This window comes from Salvelinus alpinus, chromosome 25, assembly GCF_045679555.1.
Source record: "Salvelinus alpinus chromosome 25, SLU_Salpinus.1, whole genome shotgun sequence".
NCBI lineage: Eukaryota > Metazoa > Chordata > Actinopteri > Salmoniformes > Salmonidae > Salvelinus > Salvelinus alpinus.
Window position 1 is genome coordinate 2,881,056 of NC_092110.1, and position 14,534 is coordinate 2,895,589.

At 46.4% G+C, this 14,534-nt stretch overlaps 1 protein-coding gene across 3 annotated transcripts in view; it reads right to left on the reverse strand.

Moving 5' to 3' along the window:
• LOC139553165 (intersectin-2-like) overlaps positions 1-14,477 on the reverse strand; it is a 37,674-nt gene extending 23,197 nt beyond the window's left edge. For 2 of the 3 annotated variants that reach the window (XM_071365175.1, XM_071365173.1), the window contains exons 1-8: positions 14,270-14,477; positions 3,962-4,043; positions 2,011-2,103; positions 1,850-1,913; positions 1,549-1,727; positions 1,170-1,463; positions 857-950; positions 547-689 (exon numbers count right to left, since the gene is read on the reverse strand). In XM_071365175.1, the coding sequence (XP_071221276.1) occupies positions 547-689; positions 857-950; positions 1,170-1,463; positions 1,549-1,727; positions 1,850-1,913; positions 2,011-2,103; positions 3,962-3,968 (874 nt within the window). In that variant the 5' untranslated portion in view covers positions 3,969-4,043; positions 14,270-14,477. The remainder of the gene's footprint in view (positions 1-546; positions 690-856; positions 951-1,169; positions 1,464-1,548; positions 1,728-1,849; positions 1,914-2,010; positions 2,104-3,961; positions 4,044-14,269) is intronic. The other variant, XM_071365174.1, reaches the window with a different exon arrangement.
• Between the last annotated feature and the right edge of the window lie 57 nt (positions 14,478-14,534).

Sequence of the window (14,534 nt, forward strand, 5' to 3'; positions counted from 1 at the left end):
CACACACACACACACACACACACACACACACACACACACACACACACACACACACACACACACACACACACACACACACACACACACACACACACGAACGGCCAGTAGAGCAGCAGTCTTCCACAACAGGGCTACAAGGGCATAAGTTATGAATGTTTTAAGGCAAGGTCGTCAACCCAATGGACACAAATGCCGACAACCACACCCCGCATTCCACAAATGCTTCGGTTCAGGTATGACACACACAGGTATGCCAGGCTTTCTACCCATCACGAGGTGCATCTTAAATCGACTCGTGTGTCTTCCCTTCCTACCACCATCTCTCATATAGCTGCATTATCCACAGTTACCCACCTGCCTGTGCGGTTAATTGGTTTTAATACATATACACACAGTACATGCATTTTAAAAACTCTGCCAGGGATAACACAGTAAAGTCAATTACTTAATTCCAGTGTGGTTCCTTAGGTAAACTACGTTAACCATAGCCACCCTCCTGTCGGACGGCTGCCCATCTGTTTGCCTATATTTCCCAGCAGCACCCACCTGTGAGGTATCCCGTCATGTGTTTGTCGAGGCTGTTGAACTGCTGTCTGTATTTCAGGCGCGAGGCCTGAGGCACGGCCCAGTCAGAGGGAGCCGTCTTAGGAGAACTACCTGCCAGGGAGGTGGTGGATGAAGAGTTGGAGCTGGAGTGGAGAGAGAGAGAGAGGGACGCAGTTGGATAGAGAGAGCGAGAAAGATGAATGGCGAGAGAGAGCATATTATAGAGTTAGCCCATGTAGAAACAGTCCATTGGCATCTAAATTGGTAGAGATGTAGGTCAGATCCTATAAAGTGTGTGTGTGTGTGTTACCTGCTTGAGCCTAGGTCCAGCAGTGATGTAGCTTTGTTCATCCCAGGAGAGAAACCCAGAGGAGAGGCGGCGTAGGGCACAGAGAGAGGCAGGCCTTGACACACACACGCATTATAAAGGTCCTTATCGATTTCAATTCATATTTACCGTATGGTTATATTGCAAATACACCATGATATCCACTCAGTTATTGAGAATGGTGACAGGGCACTTTCTACTCTCCATTCACTTCCATACAGATTGAGAGAAAGGGGGAGTGTGGAAGGAGAAGGAGAGAGAAAGATGGAGAAAGAGAGAGAGCCTGTCCTCTTACCTGTCCCCATGTGTCCTGGTGGAAGGTGCTGTAGGATACCCATAGTGCCATTGGGGAGAGCGGGGCTGCCCAGGGACGGCAGCAGGGGCATTGTTGACGCGGCAACCAGGGGGACCATGCCTGTTGCCATTGGGACCATAGGAGTGAGGCCAGTCACAGGCGTCATGGGTGAGAGGTTAGGCGTCATGGTTGAGAGGTTAGGGGTCATGGTTGAGAAGTTAGATGTCATGGGGATGGGGGTGAGCATGGGGACGGCTCCAGGCATCGTCGACAGGTTTGGCATGGAGCCCATTCCTGGAGAGACACAGAGGAAACACACATTATTAGAACGATAAGATGAAACACAGAAATACAAAATAGAATAGAAGTGTTAACGTACCATAGCGTGAGGAGGACATGGCGCCTGTTGAGGCAGGGGCGGGCACTGGCGGCTGCTTCATGATGATTGGTAGAGATGAGGGAAGGGGTGTGCCCTGAAGTTTGAGCTTAATGAGCTTCATAGCGATGGAGAACTCCAACCTGTCCATCTTCCCATCCTTATTCATGTCAGCCAGGGCCCTGGGGGTAGAGAGAGGGTCATGACTTCCTCAGGACAATCAAGTGTGTGTGACTGGAGAGCAGCTGCCTACAACATTCCTCCCAGCACAGAGAAGGAAGCCCGTCTGTGTGTGTGTGCTCACCATATCTCTGCCAGCACTGAGGAGGGAAGACCCGACTGCAGGAAGAACTTCCTGGCCTGCTCCCCTGGAGTGAGAACAAGAGTGAGAGAGAGAGAGAGTGAGCGACATTACAGTATGGAGAGATGAAAATATCGGTGTGCATGCAAGCATCGTCTTGGTACCTGAGACGAAGCCCATGGCGGGAGAGAGGGTGTCAAACTGTTTATCATGTTTGTCCCTCTCCTCTGGAGAGATCGCCCACACATTGCGGCCGCCTGGAGAAAGAGAGGAGAGATAAATCATTTTCAGATACCAATCTCAGCCCTCCGTGGGAAAAGGCCTAGAAACCTATAGGTAAAAGGCAAACAGAGGTGTGTGGTAGCAACACACACACACAAAGGTTAAGCAACAACTCCCAACACAGGAAACAGCTGAGGTTTCACAAGACAACCTCAAGCTAAAAGACACGCAATAAACACACACCAGGCAAAGCCTCTTAATATTACCAAATCAGAGCGACCGTATGAATAGACAGAACAAGGACGGAATTTAGACATTAAATTGTCCCCCACGATGAAACCAGGGAGGGGACTGTGGACCTGTGTCCGTCCGTTAGGCACACGCGATATATCTGACAGCACTTGCCCAATTTTGGACGAAACTTGGGTGAATGAGGTGTCTTGCAATAGAGATCTGTCATTTACAAAATTACACTTATTGGCCCAAGGGGGGCGCTGCATCATTCGTGGGGGACTATATTTACTATATTTACTGTTGCCCATTTTTCTTTCGTTTGTTTCTTCTTTTAAAAGGTGGAGGACAAACATTGTTACAGTCCCCCGCAATGAAAACGGAGGGGGACTATGAAATCGGTCTCCTTCCGTTCGTTCGTACGTTACATCTCAAACACTACAAGCCTGACTTCGACGAAAGCTGGGTGAGTGATGAGTCTTGCCATAGATATGCGGCATTTGTAAAATACACACTGGTAGGCCTAAGGGGGAGCCGTAGTAATCAACGGAAATTCCAAACATTAAAACAAGCACATCTCGTATCCCGTTTGAGTTATCGCTTCGTTATTGTTTTATTGTCCACATCATTCCTACTAACATCACTTTTAGTGTCTGTGTGTTTAAAAACCACTGATTATACGGTAATAAAGAAAGATAAAGCAGTTCACTCTTATCTCGGTCTACACTGACAGGCTCGGGGACTGTCCCTGCCGCAATCAATTCCAGCCCTGCACCATGGAACACAGTAGGCTCACTGTAATTGGGCTATGGTCTTACAGTACAGTACAGGCCAATTCTGTTTCAGTCTATTGATTTTGACCCCGTAGGTAGAATATGTTTGTGCAGCGTTTCCCCTATATGCATTTAGCAGCGGCGCACGGCTGCTGCTATATCGTGGCTGCCACCTCAAAATGTAAATATATAACTCTGCCATCGCTGCTGAAAAAAATGTGAAGTGAAACACTGCTGTGATGTGACGGACTTAAAACTAGATCCGTCACCTCAGTGGCGTTTTTCCCTGTTTCATCAGAGCACAGAACCGAACAAAATGTGAATAAACTGTTCAGTTGAAATTAATTTAAGTTACACTGAACAGGATTGAACGGGGCGTAGAGTTAGACAGGATCCATGAACAGGGCCTTAGACAGGATAATTTGTTTTTATGTAACTAGACAAGTCAGTTAAGAACAAATTCTTATTTACAATGACGGCCTACACCGGCCAAACCCGGACGACGGTGGGCCAATTATGCGCCGGTTGTGATACAGCCTGGATTCGGGTATCTGTAGTGACGCCTCTAGCACTGAGACGCAGTGTCTTAGACCGCTGCGCCACTCGGGCGTAGTGTTTAATAGGATCTATGAACAGGGGTGTAGAGTTAGATACAACACTGCTACAGCATCAGGTGCAGCAGATATAGGAGCTGGACAGAGACAGAGTCGTGCTGCAGTGAACAGCCCAGTGAGCGATACACTACACACTGCTGCTGCACCGGAGGACAAGAAAAGAGACTCAGCAGAAAAAGACAGGGGGGGAAAAAAACAGCTAAATGTGCCCTTGAGAGAGCAGGAGAACGTCACAGCACACACACACACACAGAGTAATAAAGACGTGGTCTTACCATTCATGGCTGCAGGTGGCAGAGGGGGCGGGGGGGGGGGGGGACTCCCGTTCTTCTACTCAGCCGGCTAGCTCGCAGTCATCTGCAAAACACACACATCAGTGTCTGCACACACACAAAACAAGCAAAACTTCCGCTCATTAATAATGTAGGGAGGGCAGAGCGCTGCTCACACCAACTCAGAGAGAGAGAGTGTAGCAGCTGCCCCGTTTCCCATTGGTCAGCAGGTTTCAACAGGGTTTCTCCTGTTCCTCAGTCAGGGAGTCAAACACAGAGACACCAGGTCCACGTCCCAACCCTACTGCAACACAGAGACACCAGGGCCACGTCCCAACCCTACTGCAACAGAGACACCAGGGCCACGTCCCAACCCTACTGCAACACAGAGACACCAGGTCCACGTCCCAACCCTACTGCAACACAGAGACACCAGGTCCACGTCCCAACCCTACTGCAACACAGAGACACCAGGTCCACGCCCCAACCCTACTGCAACACAGAGACACCAGGTCCACGCCCCAACCCTACTGCAACACAGAGACACCAGGTCCACGTCCCAACCCTACTGCAACACAGAGACACCAGGTCCACGTCCCAACCCTACTGCAACACAGAGACACCAGGTCCACGTCCCAACCCTACTGCAACACAGAGACACCAGGTCCACGTCCCAACCCTACTGCAACACAGAGACACCAGGTCCACGTCCCAACCCTACTGCAACACAGAGACACCAGGTCCACGTCCCAACCCTACTGCAACACAGAGACACCAGGTCCACGTCCCAACCCTACTGCAACACAGAGACACCAGGTCCACGTCCCAACCCTACTGCAACACAGAGACACCAGGTCCACGTCCCAACCCTACTGCAACACAGAGACACCAGGTCCACGTCCCAACCCTACTGCAACAGAGACACCAGGTCCACGTCCCAACCCTACTGCAACACAGAGACACCAGGGCCACGTCCCAACCCTACTGCAACACAGAGACACCAGGGCCACGTCCCAACCCTACTGCAACACAGAGACACCAGGTCCACGTCCCAACCCTACTGCAACACAGACACCAGGGCCACGTCCCAACCCTACTGCAACACAGAGACACCAGGTCCACGTCCCAACCCTACTGCAACACAGAGACACCAGGTCCACGTCCCAACCCTACTGCAACAGAGACACCAGGGCCACGTCCCAACCCTACTGCAACACAGAGACACCAGGGCCACGTCCCAACCCTACTGCAACACAGAGACACCAGGTCCACGTCCCAACCCTACTGCAACACAGAGACACCAGGGCCACGTCCCAACCCCACTGCAACAGAGACACCAGGGCCACATCCCAACCCTACTGCAACACAGAGACACCAGGTCCACGTCCCAACCCTACTGCAACACAGAGACACCAGGGCCACGTCCCAACCCTACTGCAACACAGAGACACCAGGTCCACGTCCCAACCCTACTGCATAGCTTCCTCTCGTTGTTCCCTAAACTTCCATCAATTCCCTTTTTATCCTGCTTGCAAGCGGACACACACATCCCAGCTAGGCTACATCCCAAGCATGAGACTGTAAAAGAGAAAAACTGCAGCCAACTCATAAATATAACATTAACAACAAAAGAGCCATAATAGTGATTACACTGGTCAGCAGGAGATCGTGGTAGACTGTATACATACTGATCAACCATGATGTGTGTGTGTGTGTTCTAATAATGTGGATATTCTCTTTATATTTCTTAGAAGAAACCCTTATTGTCCCCCTGAGTGACAACACCCGTCACTTGCATGCATGTCTGCATGTCTGCCTGTCTGTCTGTCCCCACAGGTAAAGGGCAGGTAGAGAGGTGTATGAAGGAAGCTGTGTACAAACACCACAAGCACCTTCACAACCCACTGACAGTGGTCAATACTACAACACCGAGGAGAACTCACAAGGAAAAGTACCAGAAAAGTATGGAGAAAGGGACAGGGCATGTCAATGAGGCCATACAAGGAAAATTGAGAATTCCAATGCCTATACCCTTCCTGTTCCTTTCCAGTCACATACACGGATACCAGCATTTCCTGTCCAGCCAGTCAGCTGACAGGAAGTCCCTGGCAGCTCTGAGGTTCTTCCTGTGGCGGTTACATGACTCAGCCATAAAACAGTAAAAAAAAATTACTCTACGGAAGCCCTTCAGGATGCTGGAGGTCCAGGCTTTAGAGTTGACCTGTCCAGTCCCAAATCAACCCTTAGCCCCTAACCCTAGAACCTTCTCCAGGGCCTTCAGAAAGTATTCACACCCACTGACTTCTTACAAAAATATTTGTGTTACAGCCTGAATTTAAAATGGATTAAATTGAGATTGCCACTGGCCTACACACAATACCCCATAATGTCAAAGTGGAATTATGGTTTTCCGAAATGTTAAAGTTATTTTTAAATTTAAATCTAAAATGTCTCGAGTCAATAAGTACTCAACCACTTTGTTATGTCAAGCCTAAATAAGTTCAGGAGTAAAAATATTAAAGTTGCATGGACTGCATGGCAATAGATGATTTTTGAAGGACTTCCTCATCTCTGTACCCCACACATACAAGTATCTGTAAGGTCCCTCTGTCGAGCAGTGAACTTCAAACACAGATGCGAAGGGATTGGACGGGTGTACTGGTGGCACACAAGTGTGGTATTAGTGTAGGGCGAAGAGACAGAGGGAGGGATGGAGGAAGACGATAGGAAGGAAGGGGGGGGGGGGGGGTAGTACAGGAGAATGTGGTCAAGCAAGATGGCCTCACAATGGGGAGCGTGCTAACCATCTGCTCCTTCTTTTCCCTTCTTCCTGTGTGTATTTATCCCTCTTCTGTCCCTCCTCATATCACTTTCCCTCTGAACCCACGTGTCCCTCTCCTTCGCCCTCCCAAATGACTTAGGATTTAAGGTGGAAGGGGTTAGGGGTTGTTTCTGCCTATGTCTGTATCAGTGAGAGAGGTGTCCGTGTACAGAAATACAGGATGCAAATTGGTTTTAGTGAACAAACACCCAGGGATCCCTCCGGTGGAGCCTGCTGACACATACAGCAGTCTGCTCTGTCTGTACAAACACACACAAGCCCCCTGCCTGGCTGTTATTTGCATGTGTTTTGCATCGTGTGGTAAAATCAGGAGTGGGTCAAGCTGAAACGAGGTGAACACTGAGCAGCACAACAGTAGAGACTGGAGTCTCGACAGGTCAGACAACACCGTGTTAAAAATAAATAAAAGCATCAGATCAGACGATTCTACACGGACTACATCCTCGTTGAGAATGAAAGAGAAAATAGAGCTACGGTGTGGGAACTCTGGGCCAGTAGAGATGGCATCATCACCACACGAGTTAACCCTGTCATTATTCTCCCCTCTCTGTCCGACACAAGTGTTAATTTTATTTTTTTGTTACCTGACACCCAATCAGGGCTGAGATCCAGAGAGATACCAGGAAGGAGAGAGTAGGAAAAATGCAGAGTCACTGCATATACCCATCACTGGTCTATTTCCCATCTGAGCATTAAGAGTCTTTCCCTGAAACAGAGCTCACACAGACAGACACAGCCACTAGGGATGGGCATTTGACTGATGAGTACACACATTATTTTATTTTGAGTACTCTAATAAAAATAAAAAAACTGAACAAGCCCCGCAATGGAAAATAATTTCAGCATTTATCAACATTGAGTGTACAAAACATTAAGAACACCTTCCTAATATTGAGTTGCACCCCCCTCCCCCCTTTTGCTCTCAGAACAGCCTCAATGCGTTGGGGCAAGGACTCTACAATGTGTCGAAAGCGTTCGAAAGGGATGCTGGCCCATGTTGACTCCAATGATTCCCACAGTTGTATCAAGTTGGCTGGATGTCCTTTGGTTCTTGATACTCATGGAAAACTGTTGAGCGTGAAAACACAAACCAGTGCGCCTGGCACCTACTACCATGGCCCGTTCCCAAAAGGAACTTAAATCTTTTGTCTTGCCCATTCACCCTCTGAATGGCACACATACACAATCCATGTCTCAATTGTCAAAGTTTAGAAATCCTTCTTTAACCTGTCTCTTCCCCTTCATCTACACTGATTGAAGTGGATTTAACAAGTGACATCAATAAGAGATCATAGCTTTCACCTGGATTTAATCATTTTTCTCAAGGTTACAAACCAAACTCAGTTTTTCGATATACAGACATTTTATTTAGTTTATTCTGCCTGTTTGGAATTTTCATAATGGATGAACAATTCCACATTTAACACCGCATGGTGATAATTACAGCCACAACATCTGTTTGGTGAGTACGTATATATGCTTTTCTGACGAAAATATCAAACAAATGTTTTTTTGCATATTTTCAGTGTGGAACCTGTCTATATTTAGAGGGGGGTAATAGCCTAGGCCAGTGGTTCCCAATTTTTTTTATAGTCCCGTACCCCTTCAAACATTCAACCTCCAGCTGCGTACCCCCTCTAGCACCAGGGTCAGAGCACTCAAATGTTGTTTTTTGACATCATTGTAAGCCTGCCACACACAGACACTATATGATACATTTATTAAACATAAGAATGAGTGCGAGTTGTCGAGCTCTTACAGGACCAGAGCACAAATAATATAATACCCAATAATTTTGTTCTTTATTTAACCATCTTACATATAAAACCTTAATTGTTCATCAAAAATTGTGAATAACTCACCACACAGGACGCACATAACTCTGCAGTGTTGGGTTGTATTGGAGAGAGTCTGTCTTAAATCATTTCCCACACACAGTCTGTGCCTGTATTTAGTTTTCATGCTAGTGAGGGCCAAGAATCCACTCTCACATAGGTACGTTGTTGTAAAGGGCATCAGTGTCTTAACAGCGTTATTTGCCAAGGCAGGATACTCTGAGCGCAGCCCAATCCAGGAATCTGGCAGTGGCTTCTGATTAAATTCAATTTCATAGAACCGCTTGTTGCAATTTCGATGAGGCTCTCTTGTTCATATATCGGTAAGTGGACTGGAGGCAGGGCATGAAAGGGATAACGAATCCAGTTGTTTATGTCATCCGTTCCAACTTCTTAATCATAGCCTCAATTTTGTACCCCACATCATAGCCTCAATTTTGTACCCCACATTGAATATAGTTGCGGAGAGTCCCTGTAATCCTAGATTCAGATCATTCAGGCGAGAAAAAACATCACCCAGATAGGCCAGTCGTATGAGAAACTCGTCAGACAAGTGGAAATTATGGTCAGTAAAGAAAACTTTAAGCTTGTCTCTCAATTTTTTTTAAACGGGTCAATACTTTGCCCCTTGATAACCAGCACACGTCTGTATGTTGTAAAAGGGTTACTTGGTCGCTGCCCATATCATTGCATAGCGCAGAAAACACACGAGAGTTCAGGGGCCTTACTTTAACAAAGTTAACCATTTTCACTGTAGTGTCCAAAACATCTTTCAAGCTGTCAGGCATTCCCTTGGCAACAAGAGCCTCTCGGTGGATGCTGCAGTGTCCCCAAGTGGCGTCGGGAGCAACTGCTTGCACCCGCGTTACCACTCCACTATGTCTCTGTCATGGCTTTTGCGCCATCAGTACAGATACCAACACATCTTGACCACCAAAGTCCATTTGATGTCACAAAGCTGTCCAGTACTTTTCCTGTTGTCCTGGTTTCCAGAAGAGGATGTCTTCCTTTATTGACCCCCCATAAACGTCACGGACATATACCAGGAGCTGTGCCAGGCCCGCCACGTCTGTTGCCTCATCCAGCTGTAACGCATAGAATTCACTGGCTTGTATGCAAAGCAGTAATTGTTTCAAAACATCTCCTGCCATGTCACTGATGCATCATGAAACAGTGTTGTTTGATGAAGGCATTGTCTGTATATTATTTTTTGCCTTTTCCCCCAGCATTGTCCCAGCCATATCCGTGGCAGCAGGAAGAATTAAGTCCCCCACAATAGTATTGGGCTTGCCTGTCCTAGCCACTCGGTAGCTCACCATATAAGACGCTTCTAGCCCCTTCTTATTAATGGCATCTGTTGCTTTTATACGTCTTACTACTCTAAAGTCGTTTTAATTCTCGCTCAAAAAACTGCCGTGGCTTATTTTTCAAATTGGCATGTTTTGTTTCTAAATGTCTGCACAAGGGTGAAAGTTTAATCGAGTTGCGAGAGAGTACTTTTCCACATATAACACTGTGGCTGAGGAAAGGCACTACTCCCAATATAAGAGAATCCCAAATCAATGTAGTTCTCATCATATTTGCGCCTCTTCGATGGTCCAACGTCCCTGTCTGTTGTTCGGTGCTTTCCCGGGTAAGGGGGCAGTAGCTCTTCGGCTGCATCAGATTCACAACTGTCAGTGTCCATGCTAGCTGGGCTAACAACAAATGTAGAATTACTGATGCTAGGATTGGATGTGCTCGTGGAAGCAGAACAACTTGTGTCGTCGACAGGTACAGTACTGCTTGTAGTAGCAGTACTACCAGTAGAGCTGGTATGTGTCTCTATGGATCCAGGCCTTAATTTTAAAAAACCATTTTCAAGCAAATGGAATGAGCAGCAGCTACGTTTGGCCACATACGGACAGTTAGTGTAATTCCTGCGAGAGAATAAGTTAATGTGATTGGATATTAATTATTTGACTAGGCTACCTGTATTTGACATTGTGTTGTTATTTCACTGAACACTAGATGGTTTAATTTTATTTTTGGCAGTGAAATGAGGCTACTCAGGCGAAGAAGAAAAAAACTCACCCAAATGTTTAGCCCTGTTGGAAAATATAAATGGACTGCTTGAAAATCTGTATTATTTGGCGAACCCCCCGACGACATTGCACGTACCCCTGGGTGGGAATACCTGGCCTAGGCTAACCAGTTTGAAATGGCACTAGCAGCTCAAAGTAGCTTAAGTGGAAAATAGACAGGATGTAAATATTCCAAAACGGCAGCTCGTTTTTTTGGAACACATACTTTCCTACTTCAATCAAACAGTCCATTTTGAATTTGTAATAAAACTGTCGTCATTTGGCAAGGAATGTAGCTTGTGTATCCCATCAGTTATATCATTTTTTTTAGGCATTTACTTCTGTAGGCCTAACGGGAGCATGTGTGCGCACTCGTGTGTGGAGGGAGCGATCACAACGCAATTGAGTGAATGAGACACAGAGGGGAAAGGGAATTTAGGGAGAAGAAGAGTGTGATGCTCGGCTTGGTTTGTTTTTTGTTGTGCCCGGGAAATGCACTTGTACAAATGGAACACTAGAGTCAAAGCAAAATAACATTGTCTTCAAGACAAAATTTCACTTGCTCCTTCTGCCAGCCACAAAGCACATTCCACCAAATAGTTCCAACAACTAAAAAAATGAGCTTTAGCATCAGTTCGAGTACTCATGCTCTCATGCCCATCCCTAATATAGACATGCACGAGCCTTCCTGTCTGTCACAGCTCAGGAATGCAGACTGACAGTTCTGAGAGGGAGATGGAGAGAAAGGATTAAGGCTGAGAGAAAGAAAGAGGAGAACAGAGTTGATGTAAGATAAATATAGAGGGACAGGTCTAGCCGTGACGTGGCCTAAAGCTGATCTCACCATGGTGATATAATGAGTTCAAATGACAATAGGGGCTTTGGAAAGAATCACTGCAACATGGCCTGTACTTGAAATTAATGGTTCACCACTTCAACCACTGTGCTCTTTCACCTAACAGACACCATGGTGACGGAAGTTAATTGTATCACTACCTCTAATGAAGACAGACGGACAGACAGACAGATCCACGTTCAACTCTCTAAACCCTGCAGTGTCCATATTGCGACATCTCCGACTGGCTTAGATTAAATGTTTACTTTTCTTTCTTTCGAAGCACGTCTCGCCCTGGCTCTACCTACATTGCTTCATCCTGGAGCCTTTGGGTGGGTTCCATCCACATGCACCAATTCTACACAGGCCAGCGCAGATTCTCGTTATAGCGTGAAACATGTTGAACACCTCTCCAGACATTGTAAATATTTCATTATCTGTGTGGATCTACATAGAATTTATCTAATTGGACCCGCGCCACCGTCTCCCCAGCGAGCCACAGAGACAAGATGGAGATCAAGTCCTCTGCTCAGAGAGAGAAGATCTAGAGAAGATTAGCTCAATTGAACTCTTCTAAACTGAATTGACTGTCTGGATTAAGGCTAATCTGGATTAGCGGATGTGGAACTACTAAAAAAAAATATATATTCCTGATCACAGCTGGAAATCTGCTTGCTAGTAGGGACGGGCCTGAGTAATAGAGTACTCGAACGGACATCAAAGCTCGATCTTTAACCAGAGACACCATTTTTTTTTTTAAATACTATAAAACTATTTGGTGGAATGTGCATTGTTGCTGCATGAACGGGAAAGTGGCATTTTTGGCAGAACAGTTGTTTCTGTGAACTGCTGTGCTGTGTGTTAAAAGGCAGATGGATTTGTTTGCTATATCTGTGTACAAAGGTAGGCTAGTGGCCATGACACCGAGAGTCACTTCCATCACCAACGATGACTGAAACAGTGCTTTTCACCAGGAAACCAACCAATACACCACCAATGTGTAGCCCATTTCCTTGGCCAGAGTAGAACTTTGGTCTAGCTGTATAACATTCACCCACCTTGTGAGTTATTTGCTGGCCCGTGACTGTTTGGCAACACTTTTCCCACGAAGGTAAATAAGTAATCGGTAGACGGTTCTGAATGAAAACTCGTTGTTTGCGTCGCCAAGCAGTGTCCAAGAAATAATGATATTCAGTTGTTAGAGGCTACCACCCCCTTCCAAATGAAAACCAAACATGGACTCCATGCGGTGTCTCGCTTAGCGTGCACACCTGTCAGGGTTTCACTCCGGTTTGTCTAGCTAAATCAGCCTTGAAATCCTGGTATCATGCTGCCGCACAGGAAGTAGAACGAAGCGTGTGCACGCAACATTGACATCCATGTTTGGTTTTGATTTGGAGGAGGGTGGTAGCATCTAACAAGTGGATTTAATTGTTTCCTGGGCACTGGTCGACGATGTAAAAACGCATTCCTTATCAGACCCGTCCACGAACTACGGATATACTCAGGCTTTGGAAAAGCATTACCAAAGGCACAAGTACAGCAAATATCTTGCACGCCTATCCAATTGCATACCCTAAGACAGAATGTTACTGTTAAATAACTGTACTTTCTGTTATTAACTGTATACATGATGGCGAGCACTGTGGGGTTATGTGTAGGCCAGGAGTACCCACCAGGATTGATGCATGCCTCGGCAGCCATTTTGTGCCGGAGCACACGTCCCACATCGATTGTGACAGTAGAGAGAGAGATGACAATAGGGTGACCACCACTGTCCCCCGGGCCCAGGATGCAATCGGCACTTTACACAAGGATCCTTGGACCACAGCCAACCAGCCCGTGTCCTGACACAGCTCTGTTTATCCCTGTCCCTCACTAGTTCTGTTGTTGATCCCTGTTCGATGGCCCTAAAGTTATGGAAAGCAGTTTGTCTGCAGTCTGTTTGACAGTGTTAAATAATCAACCTTCAACATCTGTATACTGACACCAGGTGAGTCCGGACCATTCAGCACTACCCAAATGAATACAGGCAGGACAGTACAGGCTAACAAATATAATACCACGTCCACTATTAATGACAGCTTTAACAGGAGCCTGCCTGGGGGATGGGATTTTAGGTAAGTGTAGAATCACAACACCAAGCTTAGCTGCCAGAAAACAAAAACGATGCATAGGCATATCCTGTTTGGAATGACCTGGTATAATAATGATTGACATTGATGTGGAGAGTCCCTGAGTTCAAGTGGAGGATAGTTTAATTATGAACAAGAGTAACGTTAGCAATAGAATCTGAGCAACTTCGCAGAGTGGTACATTGTACAGTAAGTACTATTGCTATCTCATCTAAAGTTGATACACTAACGTTACTGGTGCTTTCCCTTTACTTGTCTAAAGCGAGAGAGACACGTTTGTAACCTGTTCAACAAGTTATGTTTGAGGAATCTGAGGGAGCTAGCTAGCAACGTTAACTAACATTACTTTAGGTAAGGTCGTTTTCCTTTTACCAACTTCAAACAAGTTCGTGTGAGGGCACACTTCTAATGGCTGATATAAGTTATATATTTCAGTGTATCAAAATCCCTATGCGTAATAACATGATTAGTTAAGTAGTTAACTACATTCAATCAATATTGTATTTTACGACTAGCAGTAACTCAATGTTCAAGCAATAACATGGACTCGCTAGGAAAGCAGCAAGGCAGTTTCGGGTGACTAACGCGTTACGTCGCTTACCTCTCACAATCATCGGGCAAAAAAACAACTACTTTCTCCACTTTTCTATCCGCAGTGAAAGTCTCCCTGGCGTTATGCAGTCGTCTCGTATTGGCAAAATGATGTAATTCCGAGAAGAATGTCTAGTTTAGTCAACTGGACCTGTTGCTGACAGCTGGGTCACACGAACAACATGGCTGACAGGCGGGTGTGGGTGGACGGTGCGCGAGAACGGCTCCGTTTGACCGGGACTGGGAGGTGGAGAGACAGCGTCGGGGGCGCGCGC